Genomic DNA, 13,104 nt, shown 5'->3' on the forward strand with positions numbered 1-13,104 from the left:
CTATACATTCCTTGAAGAAAATGTCTATTCCAAATCCTTTGCTCATGTTTGACTGAATTGTCACTGTATTACTGAGTTGTAAGAGTTTTTTTTTTTTTTTTTTTTTGTAAATTCTGGATACAAATCCCTTATTAAGTATGTGTTTTGCAAATGCTTTTTCTAAGTCTGTTGCTTGTCTTTTTGTTTTCTTTTTTAAAAATAATATTTTTATTGATTTCAGAGAGGAAGGGAGAGGGAGAGGGAGTGAAAGAGAAACATCAATGACGAGAGAGAATCATGGACCGGCTGCCTCCTGAATGCCCCCCATTGGGGACCAAGCCAGCAACCTGGGCATGTGCTCTGACCAGAAATTGAAACCCTGACTTCCTGATCAGCCACTGAGCCATGCTGCCGGGCAAGGCGAACATATTGAAATTAACTCCACCTCTTGCCTTTTGAGGGCAGTTACCAGAGAATTTAGTCACCATGTGGCTCAAAGCCTTGTTGGGAAGATTAACCAGACGGCTCCCAGCAGTCAGCAACCTGGGTGAGCTGGCCTGGCGGAAGCAGGACATGGGCAGGCTGGGGTCTGAGCCTGGTGGGGTAAGGGGTGGAGGGTCAGGGTCAGGGTCAGGGCCAGGAGGCCCGACACAGTCCTTTCTCTGCCTCTAGCCCTTTGGAACCCTCCTGTGCTCTCACCTCGAGGGGTCTTTTTGTTTTCTTAATGCAGTCTTTTGAAGTGTAAAAGTCTTGAATTTTGATGAGGTCCCTTTTATCAATTTTCCAGAAATAAATAGACTTACAGTAAATTGATTTTTGACAAATGCAATTCACTGACAAGAAGATAATCTGGGGGTTGGGGGGCAAATGGGGAGATAGGGACACATATGTAATACCTTAATCAATAAAATAAAATAAAAACAAGATAGTCTGTTCAAAGATGCTACTGAAATAACTGAATATCCATATGCAAAAAGATGAACTTAGATGCTCACCTTAGACCATACACAAAAATTAACTCAAAATGGCCCACAGACATTAATGCAAGAGATAAAATAATAAAACTTTTAGAAGAAAACATGGAAAAGAATATTTCAAGATCTTGGGTTAGATTTTTTCATCTATTCTTGAATTCTTGTTCAGATTAAACACAATACATCTGTGTGTGTGTGTGCGCGAGCGCGTGCGCGCTATGTGTGTATAATGTAGGCAAATAAATATATAGTCACTTTCAGTCAAAAGGAAAAAATTGTACCAGGCTTGTTGACTAAAGTTTGAATTATCAACGACATAAATATGTTGAAAGAAAGTATACCAGGATAAGCCACAAGTCAACCAGAACAGAACATCCAGAGCTTGGCAGGTGGAATTTAAGACAAAGCTGTGTAAATAGTAGGTAATCTCCTCTTTAAATAACTATGCAATGTGTGTGTGCTTACATTTCATGCTAAGAAACGTTGACTATAGGCAGCCACTGATTGCAGATTAAGGAAGCAATCTCCTGTAGAAGGATGACTATCAGCTAAGGAGATGCTGCATCCTCTAATGTTTGTAATGATTTCAAAAGGTTAACATGAAATTCTTACAGCCTATTATTTTCAACATATGTAAGAAGAAATTACTGTTGAAAACTGTATAAACATAATTCATTAATGAAGAAAGTTTTAGATGAAAGTCTCCTTTTTAAAGGCACTTTTCTTCTATTAAATTCTCTAGATTGCACCTAAAATTATTAAAAGCTAATTTCATGGTCAAATTGCCACTTTCCCCGCCACAAGGGAACACAAGGATATTGGCATAGATCTTGGCAGCTTGTTCACGCTGAGTCAGTCAGTGACCTGCCTGTGTCTCTTCATGGCTAATTGACAGCCTTTGCCAAAGCCTGAGTCTTGGTTTCCTCTATTTCGGAGCAACATTTGTTTTCAAAACACATTTCTTGATATAGAGTCATGTGTTGCTTAATGACAGGATGTTCTGAGACATGTTTTGTTAGGAAATTTCATCACTGTGTAAATATCATAGAGTGCACTTACACAAACCTAGATGGGATAGCCTATACCTAAGGATATAGTGTAGAGCCTATTGCTACTAGGCTACAAACCTGAACAGTATGTTACTGTATTGAACACTCTGGGCAATTATAGCACAATAGCATTTAAACATAACTAAACATAGAAAAGGTACAGTAAAAATATGATGTGAAAGATAAAAATGTGTGTATGGGTGCATTGTGGGGGAGGGTGTAGAAGGAGGACTGTGGAGGGAGGTTTTGCTGGCGAGAGATTGGTCATCAGGAGGGGTGAGGGAGGAAGGGAGAGAAGGAAGAGAAGGGGAAATTGAGGAAGAGGAGAGATCAAAAGAGACCCAGAGAAATCATAAAAAGGAGAGGGAGACGGGGGAGAGAGGGAAGGGACGAGAATAGAGGGGAAAGGGCAAGTGTATGAGTGTGTGCCTGTGAGCAGGTGTAGGAAGGCAGAAGGCTGGTTGGTAAATAGCATGCTGAGCTTCCTCCTCTATTTAAACCAGTGGTTCTCAACCTTCCTAATGCCGCGACCCTTTAATACAGTTCCTCATGCTGTGGTGACCCCCAATTTCATTGTTACAAATTGAACATAATTAAAGCATAGTGATTAATCACAAAACAATATGTAATTATATATGTGTTTTCCGATGGTCTTAGGCGACCCCTGTGAAAGAGTCGTTTGATCCCCAAAGCGGTCGCGACCCACAGGTTGAGAACCGCTGATTTAAACCATCCAGAGCTACCAGTAAATTCAACATTATAGTCAGGGCCAGCTTTTTCTTCTAACATATCAAACAAACGTTTTGCTTATAATCCATTACCTTATGGAACCACCATTATACACAGAGTCTGTGATTGACTGAAATGTCATGAGGTGTTTGATTGCAATGAGAACGCATTATTGCTTTGTTTTGCATTACTATTTATTATAATTTTAATATATTTTCAGGTACAAATGGTTATTTATATATCCACTAGAGGACCTCGGCCTGGCCTACCTCCTCTTGCAATCTGGGACCCCTTGGGGGATGTCGGACTGCCAGTTTCAGCCTGATCCCTGTAGACCAGGTTGAGGGACCCCACCGGTGCATAAATCCATGCACCGGGCCGGTTTCAGGCCAGGCCAAGGGACCCAACTGGTGCACTGGATCTCTAGTATACATATAAAATCTTTGGTTAATCTCTTCTTGCCCTCCCCCTCCCCTCTTCCCTCTAAGATTCATCAGTCTGTTCATGTTTCCATGCCTGTGCATTGAGCATTTGCCCCCTGGTGGTCAGTGCGCATCATAGCACCAGTTGAACGGTTGCTTAGGCTTTTATATATATATATATTTCTATTATGAAATGTAACATGTCTTATTGTTCTTTTATTCTTTATATGAGTGGTTTTTAAGTCATCAGAGCTATACCCTGCCTTATAGCATTTGACAAGGATCTTAGAACATAATAAACACTTGATAAAATGTTGTTGGAATGAAGTATTCATTTTTAATATTGCAGTTTTAAAATTGCATTTCTCTGGTCCCAAGGTCTAATAGCATAAACTATACCACAAAATCAATAAAATTACTACAATAGTATTATAGGAGAGACATGAAGGTTTATTGTAATGAAGCCAATCTTTCAATGCCAAGAGCTAAACACCAACTTTTTTCTTTCTTGAATACCTAGTGACATGATGTTCTCTTATTTATTCTAAAGAGAAATACTCTCTTTTCTTATATCACAGCCTCTATCTAAATCTCTTGGACTAATGAAAGTTAAGACTTTTTTTCTTTTAAATATTTTCCTGTTGATGCTAAGTTATTTTTGTATAAATATATTTTTTATTGATTTTAGAGAGGAAGAGAGAGGGAGAAAGGGATAGAAACATCAACAATGGGAAAGAATCATTGATTGACTGCCTCCTGCATGCCCCCTACTGGGGATCAAGCCTGAAACCTAGGCATGTGCCCTTGACTGGAATCGAACCCAAGACCCTTCAGTCTGCAGGTTGACTCTCTATCTACAGAGCCAAACCAGCTAGGGCGAAAGTTATACTTTTAAAATCCAGAATGAAGTAGACTTAGCTGAATGTAGACACACAGCAAGAAGTGTCCCATATAAAGTCAGCCTTATTATCATTGTCAACATATTTTAACAATCACTTTCATCTTGAAACAAATAAAAATAATTTATCAGCTCATCAGAATTTCACATAGATTTGAAAGAGGAATGCTAAGCAGTGAAATAAATACAGCCTTCTTATCAACTTGAATGGTTGACTGGACACTGGCAAAACACATATGCTAGGAAGTCTGCGTATCAGATGAGTAAAATGGTACTTTACAAAATACAAGTGCACTGAAAAAAATTCACAAATCCTTTAAAAACACTTTCCTTCCTGCCTAAGATATAACCTAGACTGCTCCTGAATAACTTTTTCAAATACTATCTGCCCTGATCTTTTTGGTTATAGCCCTCCAGCCCTTGTATCACCTGGAAATACTAATTCTCACCTAGAGCCTTGTTTTGACCTCAGGGCCTGGGCCAGTGCTGCCCTCTCTATACTGAAAGAATTTTCGGAAGCCTTAGACTAGTAACTAATCTGCTCAGTATCAGATTCTCCACTCTGCTGATCCTGCTCTGATACTGTAACCTAGTTTCAGGCACTAAAATTTTATCTGATTATTCATATCCAAGCTCCTATCTTGAAACTAGAACCTAGATTCTTGTTATGATCCTCAGTCTATCCTGGGACCTTACTTTTTATCCCAGTTGGGACAATACTCCCTATAATGTTTTGTGGGCTTAGTTAGAGACATACCCTGGAACTTCAGTCCCCAGTACATGCCACCTGACAGCTATGAGGTAGGCTTTGTTCATGTCTGGATTTCCACTTATTGCCTCTAGTAATGGGCCCTATGTTTGAGTTAAATTTCCTTTCAACTACCAGTTCCTTTCTCCATCCTGTCCTAGCATTGGCAGGATTTGGGATTCTGGTCACCCAGAGACTGGCCTATCTCAATGCTGATTCTAATTCTAATAGTGACTCAAGTAATTTACCTATATTTTAAAATATGTCTGTTCAAACCAGCCAAGAGTAAATTTTAAATGCCTTATTAAATATACATCTACTGTTTGAAATTTTAAATATATTTTTATTGATTTCAGAGGAGAAGGGAGAGGGAGAGAGAGAGAGAAATATCAATGATGAGAGAGAATCATCGATTGGCTGCCTCCTACATGCCCCCTCTGGGGACCAGGCCTGCAACCCAGGCATGTGCCCTTGACCAGAATAGAACCTGGGACCCTTCGGTCCGCAGGCCAACGCTCTACCCACTGAGCCAAACCAGCTAGGGCTACTGTTTGAAATTTTAAAAGAAAATGCCCCATTACCTGTCTGAATGAATCCTGATTTGTATCCATTAGTTGTGCCATTTTCTGGGGTCACAGTTGATGACACTGAAGAGTTTGGTTTAATAGAGTGGCAAGTAGCAGAGGATTGTCGGCTTCTACATTCTGGAAAAGAGTGAGAGTCATATTATGTATGGAGGCCCAATATTATGTTAAAACAGGTGATGGGGCACAATCCATAAAATCTCTAAAATAATTGCTGCTCCTTAAATGGCAACCAGTTTCCTTATTTGAGGTCCCCCTGCTTTAGTCCTGACTCCAATAGGATGTTCAACATGGTGAACACAATTTGTCTTCCTAGGGCCAGATGTCATGTTTAGAAAACCAAGAAATTGTCACAAAGAATGATTTTTAACCCACAGACTAGTTCCCAGGGGAAAAATTACTCATAACCAATATACTAATTTTATGGGTAAGACTGAGGTTAAACTATCAATAGTTTCTAAAAATCTAATAAGCTTTCAAATACCAATTAACCTGCTGCCCAGGATTGATTTAAATGTAGAACAGTAACCTGGAGTCCAGCTAGGCTACCTTTAACTTATGTTCAAGAGTGCAAGAAAAAAATTAGAAATGTTAAAATTATTATTCTCAGTTCTTAGTAAAGGAAATAAGTAGACAATATTCAAGTTGATTACTGATCATGAAACACCAAGCTTCATTTTAATTAAGCTAATATGGGTCTCTGATATATTTTAATAATACCTTGTACTGGTTCAGGTAGATAGCAAATGCTATGACAATGTTCTGGGCTGTAACTTCTAACAAAGTTATACTATATATTTTATCATATTACTTAAGGTAGCATGTGAAGAAGCTATTTAGTTTGTCATAGTCCCATTCATTTAATTTTGCCTTTATTTCCCTTGACTTTGGGGTCAAATTAATGAAATGTTCTCTACGACCAAGGCCCATAAGTTTAGTACCTATGTTTTCATCTATAAAATCTATTGTTTTAGGTCTTATATTTAAGTATTTGAATCATTTTGAATTAATTTTGGTACATGGGGACAAAGTGTAGTTTAGTGTCATTCTTTTGCATATGTTTTTCCAATTTTCCCAGCACCAATTTTGGCTCCTTAGTCAAAAATTATTTGCCCATAAACATGTGGTTTTATTTCTGGGCTCTCGATTCTGTTCCATTGGTCTGTGTGTCTGTTTTTCTGCCAGTACCATGCTGTTTTGATTATATTGGTTCTGTAGTATAATTTGAAGTCAGGTAGTATGATATCTCTGGCTTTGTTCTTTTTTCTCAGGATTGCTTTGGCTATTTGGGGGTCTTTTGTGGTTTCATACAAATTTGATGTGTGTTTTTTTCTAATTCTTTAAAAACTGACATTAGGATTTTGATGGGGATTGTATTAAATCTGTATATTGCTTTGGGTAATATGGCCATTTTATGTTGATTATTCCAAGCCATAAACATGGAATATTTTTCCATTTTGTTGTGTGTGTTTTTTCAATCTCCTTTAATAATGCTTTGTAGTTTGATCATTGACCTCCTTTATTAAGTTTATTCCTATGTATTTTATTCTTTTGGTTGCTATTGCAAAAGGAATTGTTTTTTCATTTCTTTTTTTCTGAAGTTTCGTTAGCATATAGGAAAGTAGTGGAATTTTGTACATTGATGTTTGTAACCTTCAACTTTACTATATTTATTGTTTCTATAGTTTTTTGGTGAAGTCTTTAGGGTTTTTTAGATACAGAATCATGTCATCTGAAAAGAGTGATACTTTTACTTTTTAATTACCAATTTGGATGCCTTGTATTTCTTTCTCTTGCCTGATTGCTTTGGCTCAGATTTCCAGAATATCCTATATAATAAAAGCCTAATATGCAAATTGACTGAATGGTGCAACGACCGGATGTGCACTGACCACCAGGGGGCAGATGCTCAATGCAGGAGATGCCCCCAGCCTGCAAGCCCCAGGCTAGCCAAGGTGGATGGCAGCGGGGGGAGGGGGGCCCAATCACCCCACCAGTTGCCCCGCCAGTTCCCCCACAGATCGGCCCTGCTTGCCGGTCAGGCCTAGGGACCCCACCCATTCACGAATTTTGTGCATCAGGCCTTTAGTGTTGAATAAGAGTGGCGAGAGTGGGCATCTTTGTCTTATTCCTGATGTTTTTAGGAAAAGCTTTCAGTTTTTCCCATTAAGTCTGATAGTGGCTGAAGGTTTGTCACATATGGTCTTTATTATGTTGAGTACTTTCCTTCTATAGCATCTTCTTGAATGTTTTAATCATAAATGAATGTTGTATCTTATCAAATGTTTTTTCTGCATCTATTGATAAGATCATGTGATTTTATCTTTTGTTTTGTTTGCGTGATGTATTCCGTTGATTGATTTATGTATGTTGAACCATCCCTGTGCCCCCGGAATGAACCCCACTTGATTGTGATGTATTATTTCTTAAATGTATTATTGTATTCTATTTGCTAGTATTTTGTTTAGAATTTTTGCATCTGTATTCATCAGGGACAACTTTTCTTTGGTTTTTTTAAAAATAAATCTTTATTGTTCAGATTATTACAGTTGTTCCTCTTTTCCATAGCTCCCCTCCACCCGGTTCCCACCCCACCCCTTGTCCTTACCACCCCACCCCCCGACTGTCCTTGTCCATAGGTGTACGATTTTTGTCGAGTCTCTTCTCACACCCCCCACACCCCCTCCCCCTGAGAATTGTCAGTCCACTCCCTTTCTATGTCCCTGATTCTATTATATTCACCAGTTTATTCTGCTCATCAGATTTTTAGATTCACTTGTTGATAGATATGTATTTGTTGTCGCTTTGTTGTTCATAATTTTTATCTTTACCTTTTTCTTCTTCTTCTTCAAGAATACCCTTCAGCATTTCATATAATACTGGTTTAGCGGTGATGCACTCCTTTAGCTTTTTCTTATCTGTGAAGCTATTTATCTGACCTTCAATTCTACATGATAGCTTTGCTGGGTAGAGTAATCTTGGTTGTAGGTTCTTGCTATTCATCACTTTGAATATTTCTTGCCACTTCCTTATGGCCTGCATAGTTTCTGTTGAGAAATCAGCTGACAGTTGTATGGGTACTCCCTTGTAGGTAACTAACTGTTTTTCACTTGCTGCTTCTAATATTCCCTCTTTGTCTTTTGTCCTTGGCATTTTAATTATGATGTGTCTTGGTGTGGTCCTCTTTGGATTCCTTTTGTTTGGGGTTCTCTGTGCTTCCTGGACTTATAAGTCTATTTCTTTCACCAGGTAGGGGAAGTTTTCTGTCATTATTTCTTCAAATAGATTTTCAATATCTTGCTCTCTCTCTTCTTCTAGCACCCCTATAATTTGGATGTTGGTACGCTTGAAGTTGTCCCAGAGGCTCCTTACACTATCTTTATATTTCTGTATTCTTTTTTCCTTTTGCTTTTCTAGTTGGGTGTTTTTTGTTTCTTCGTATTTCAAATCTTTGCCTTGATTCTTGGGATTCTCTAGTCCAGGGGTCCTCAAACTTTTTAAACAGGGGGCCAGTTCACTGTCCCTCAGACCGTTGGAGGGCTGGACTATAGTTTAAGAAAAACTATGAACAAATTCCTATGCACACTGCACATATCTTTTTTTTAATTTTTTTTAAAAAATATATTTTATTGATTTTCTACAGAGAGGAAGGGAGAGGGATAGAGAGCCAGAAACATCGATGAGAGAGAAACATCAATCAGCCGCCTCCTGCACACCTCCCACTGGGGATGTGCCCGCAACCAAGGTACATGCCCTTGACCGGAATCGAACCCGGGACCCTTGAGTCCGCAGGCCGACGCTCTATCCACTGAGCCAAACCGGTTTCGGCGACACATATCTTATTTTGAAGTAAAAAAACAAAACGGGAACAAATACAATATTTGTATTTGCATGTGGCCCGCGGGCCATAGTTTGAAGACCCCTGCTCTAGTCCGTTGTTGGGATCTCTGTATATTATTCTTTACTAGAGGCCCGGTGCACAAAAATTTGTGTACTTGGGCAGTTGGGGGGGGGGGGGGTCTCTCGGCCCAGCCTGTGCCCTCTTGCAGTCTGGGAGCCCTCGGTGGGTGACCACCTGCTGGCTTAGGCCTGCTCCCCGGGGGGATTGGGCCTAAGCTGGCAATCAGACATCCCTCTGGCAGCCCAGCAGCCCTGAGGGGATGTCCACTTGCCAGCGGGGAGCAGGCCTAAACTGCAGTCGGACATCCTTAGTGCTGCTGAGGAGGCAGGAGAGGCTCCCACCACCACCGCTGTACTGGCAGCCATCAGCCTGGCTTGTGGCTGAGCAGAGCTTCCCCATGTGGGAGCGCACTGACCACCAGAGGGCAGCTCCTGCATTGAGCATCTGCCCCCTGGTGGTCAGTGTGTGTCATAGTGACCAGTCATTCCCAGTCATTCTGCTGTTAGGGTCAGTTTGCATATTACCCTTTTACTATATAGGATAGAGGCCTGGTGCACAAGTGGGGGCCGGCTGGTTTACCCTGAAGGGTGTCCCTGATCAGGGTGGGGGTCCTGCTTGGATGCCTGGCCAGCCTGGGTGAAGGGCTGATGGCTTTTTGCAGCTGGTCACACCCCCTTCAGTGTGGGGGTCCCCACTGGGGTGCCTGGCCAGCCTGGATGAGGGGCTGATGGCTGTTTTCAGGCTGGCCACACCCTCTTCAGGGTGGGGGTCCCACTGGGGTGCCTGGCCAGTCTGGGTGAGGGGCTGAGGGCCGTTTTCAGGCTGGCCGGTGACTGAAGCTCCCAGCCTCTCCCTTTTTTCCTTTTCTTTTTTATTCTGGGATTTATTTACCTTCTATAATTGAAACTCTGTTGCCATCACTGGTGCTCCCAGCTCTGAGGCCATGGCTGGCTGAAAGCAGGTATCTGGGGTTTGCTTAGCTTCTATAATTGAAACATTGTTGCTTCCAGAGCTCAGAGCCGGGCCGCAGCAGGCGGGGAACCTTGGCTTCCTCCATCACTGGAGCAAGCAAGCCTCCTGCTCGCTTCAGCTGTGTGGCTGCCAGCCGCCATCTTTTTTGGCAGTTAATTTGCATATCTCACTGATTAGCCAATGGGAAGCATAGCGGAGGTATGGTTAATTACACTTTTTGTCTTTTATTATATAGGATTTCAGTCAGTGTATGCTTAATTTCTAATTGGTCCTTTTTCATATCCTTGAGGGTCTCACTAAATTTATCGACAGTTTCTAGAAAGTTCTTGAAAAACCTTAAAAGTGTGGTTTTGAACTCTATATCCAGTATTTTGCTTCCCTCCATTTCTGTCATTTGTGACCTGTTTCTTTGTCTCCGCATTTTTTATGCTTCCCTGTGTTGATAGAGTGGCCTTGTGTGCTAGGTGTCCTATAGGGCCCAATGGCTCAGCCTCTCCAATTACCTGAGGTGGACACTCTTGGTGCACCCCTTTGTGGGCTGTGTGCACAGTCTTGTTGTAGTTAAGCCTTGATTGCTGTTGGTATCACTGGGAAGAATTGACCTCCAGGCCAATTGGCTGTGAGGACCATTTGTGTCTACAATGGGAGAACTGCTGTGCTGGAGACACCCTTATGGGGCAGGACTTGCTTCAGTGGGGCTTTGACACTCATTGAGTCTGCCCCAAGTGTGTCTCTCATGGATGTGAAGAGTTGTAATCTGGATGGTCTCACTCTGACCACTGGGTACACTGGCTCTTGGATCTCCAAGGAGGTGAAAAGTCAGCCACTGCCTGAGGCCACCCAGCAGGAGCTACAGAGAGATCTGCAGATTCTTCCTCTTTGTTTGGGGTTTGGAGGTACCCAGATGAGGTGCAGCTGTGAAGCAATGCAGGCTGCTGATGAGCCTTAGGCCTTCTTTTGGAAACTCTGGGGTTCTCTGACCCACCTACAGTTTGACAGGTTTTTAGGTGGAGAAAGACCAGGCCGTTCATATGTAAAAGCCTCTGCTCACAGCTTGGGTGGGGTTGTAAATTGGGTGGGGTGGGGTCTCAGGGAATCACCAGGGCGGAGCAAACCACAATGGCTGCCAGTCTGCTCTGCCTCAAAGAGGTCCTGGGGTCTGTGTCCCGTGGCTCTGTGCAGGAACAATGAATGCTGCAAGCACCTCTGAGAGAAAGCTGCCCTCACGTTCCTGTCCCGGTGCCAGACAGTCCAGTTTCTCTCCATATGAGTCTGGGTCTCCAAATTCTCGCCCAGAACTGGAGTTCAGAGCAGTCGGGAGCTTGTATTTCCCTCCCGATTGAAAAAGACAACTGCATACCCAGCTGCCAGCCCCTTTTGTGTGTGCCTCTGTACCTCCACACTTCCACACCTCTGCACCTCCTACCAGACTCAATGCACTTTTCTCTTTCCTTTTAGTTGTAGAATTTCCACTCAGCCAGCCTTCCCGTGGTTCTGGATGATATTCGTTTTGTCTTTTAGTTGTAGTTTTAATGTGGTTGTGCATGGCAACAAGTTCAGGTGTTTACCTATGCCGCCATCTTCACAACTTTCCATCAGAGATATTGGTCTGCAGTTTTCTTTTTTGCGTTATCCTTGCCAGGTTTTAGTATCAGGGTTATATTGGCCTCAAAAAATATGTTAGAAAGTATGCCTCTTTTTAAATTTTTTTGGAAGAGTTTGAGAAAGATAGGTATCAAATCTTTTTTGAATGGTTGCTGGAATTCACTAGTGAAACCACCTGGTCTTGGACTTTTTTTTGGGGGGGGGGGGAGAGATTTTTTATGGTTGTTTCAACTTCCTCACTGTTGATTGGTCTATTCAGAATTTCCAGTTCTTCATGTTTCAGTCTAGGAAAGTTATATATTTCTAGGGACTTATCCATTTCTTCCAGGATATTGAATTTGGTGGCACACAGTCTCACAGTATGCTAGTATGATCCTTTGTATATCTGTGATATCTGTGGTAACTTCTCCTCTTTCCTTTCTGATTTATATGAGTCTTTTCTTTTTTTCCCTTAGTGAGTCTAGCCAGGGGTTCACTAATTTTATTAATCTTTTCAAAGAACCAGCTCTTTGTTGTATTAATCTTTTGTATAGTCTTTTTGTTCATCATTTTCTTCAATTCTGCTCTAATTTTTATTAATTCCTTTCTCCTGCTGTTGTCTTGGGCTGTTTTTGTTCTTTTTCTCGGCTCCTCCTGGCTAAAGGGAGCACCAGCCACATCCAATCTCCTCCGTTCTCCAGGCTGAGCCCCACAGTGAGCTCCTGGCTGTGCAGCTACCTGGCACATCTCAGCCTTTCTGCCTTCTTGCCTCCCCTGTTTGTTTCCATTTGCTCACTTTTAGATGCTTCGATATCATTTCCCATTCAACCAACAATATGGGAGATGCTATTTGCAAACAATAGCTCTGACAAGGGGTTAATACCCAAAATATATAAAGAATTCATACAACTCAACACCAAACAAACAATCCAATTAAAAAATGAGCAAATAAACAATCAGATTAAAAAATGGACAGATACCTCTCCCAAGAAGACATACAAATGGCCAATAAATATATGAAAAGATGTTCAACTTCACTAGCTATTAGGTAAATGCAAATCAAAACTACAATGAGATACCATCTCACACCTGTTAGAATGGCTATTATTAATAAGGCAGGTAATAACAAGTGAGGAGAGATAGTGGAGAAAATGGAACCCTCATTTACTGCTGGTGGGAATGTAAACTGGTGCAGCCACTATGGAAAACAGTATGGTGGTTTCTCAAAAAATTAAGAATAGAGTTATCATATGACCCAGCAATT

At 41.3% G+C, this 13,104-nt stretch overlaps 1 protein-coding gene across 1 annotated transcript in view; it reads right to left on the reverse strand.

Annotated features, from left to right (window-relative positions):
• GREB1L (GREB1 like retinoic acid receptor coactivator) overlaps positions 1-13,104 on the reverse strand; it is a gene marked incomplete at its 5' end in the record, with an annotated part of 112,031 nt that overhangs the window by 81,155 nt on the left and 17,772 nt on the right. Inside the window, one exon of the mRNA XM_081097470.1 lies at positions 5,381-5,503. Within this exon, the coding sequence (XP_080953596.1) occupies positions 5,381-5,503 (123 nt within the window). The remainder of the gene's footprint in view (positions 1-5,380; positions 5,504-13,104) is intronic.

This window comes from Myotis nattereri, assembly GCF_964212035.1.
Source record: "Myotis nattereri genome assembly, chromosome: 8".
NCBI classification, from domain to species: Eukaryota; Metazoa; Chordata; class Mammalia; order Chiroptera; family Vespertilionidae; genus Myotis; species Myotis nattereri.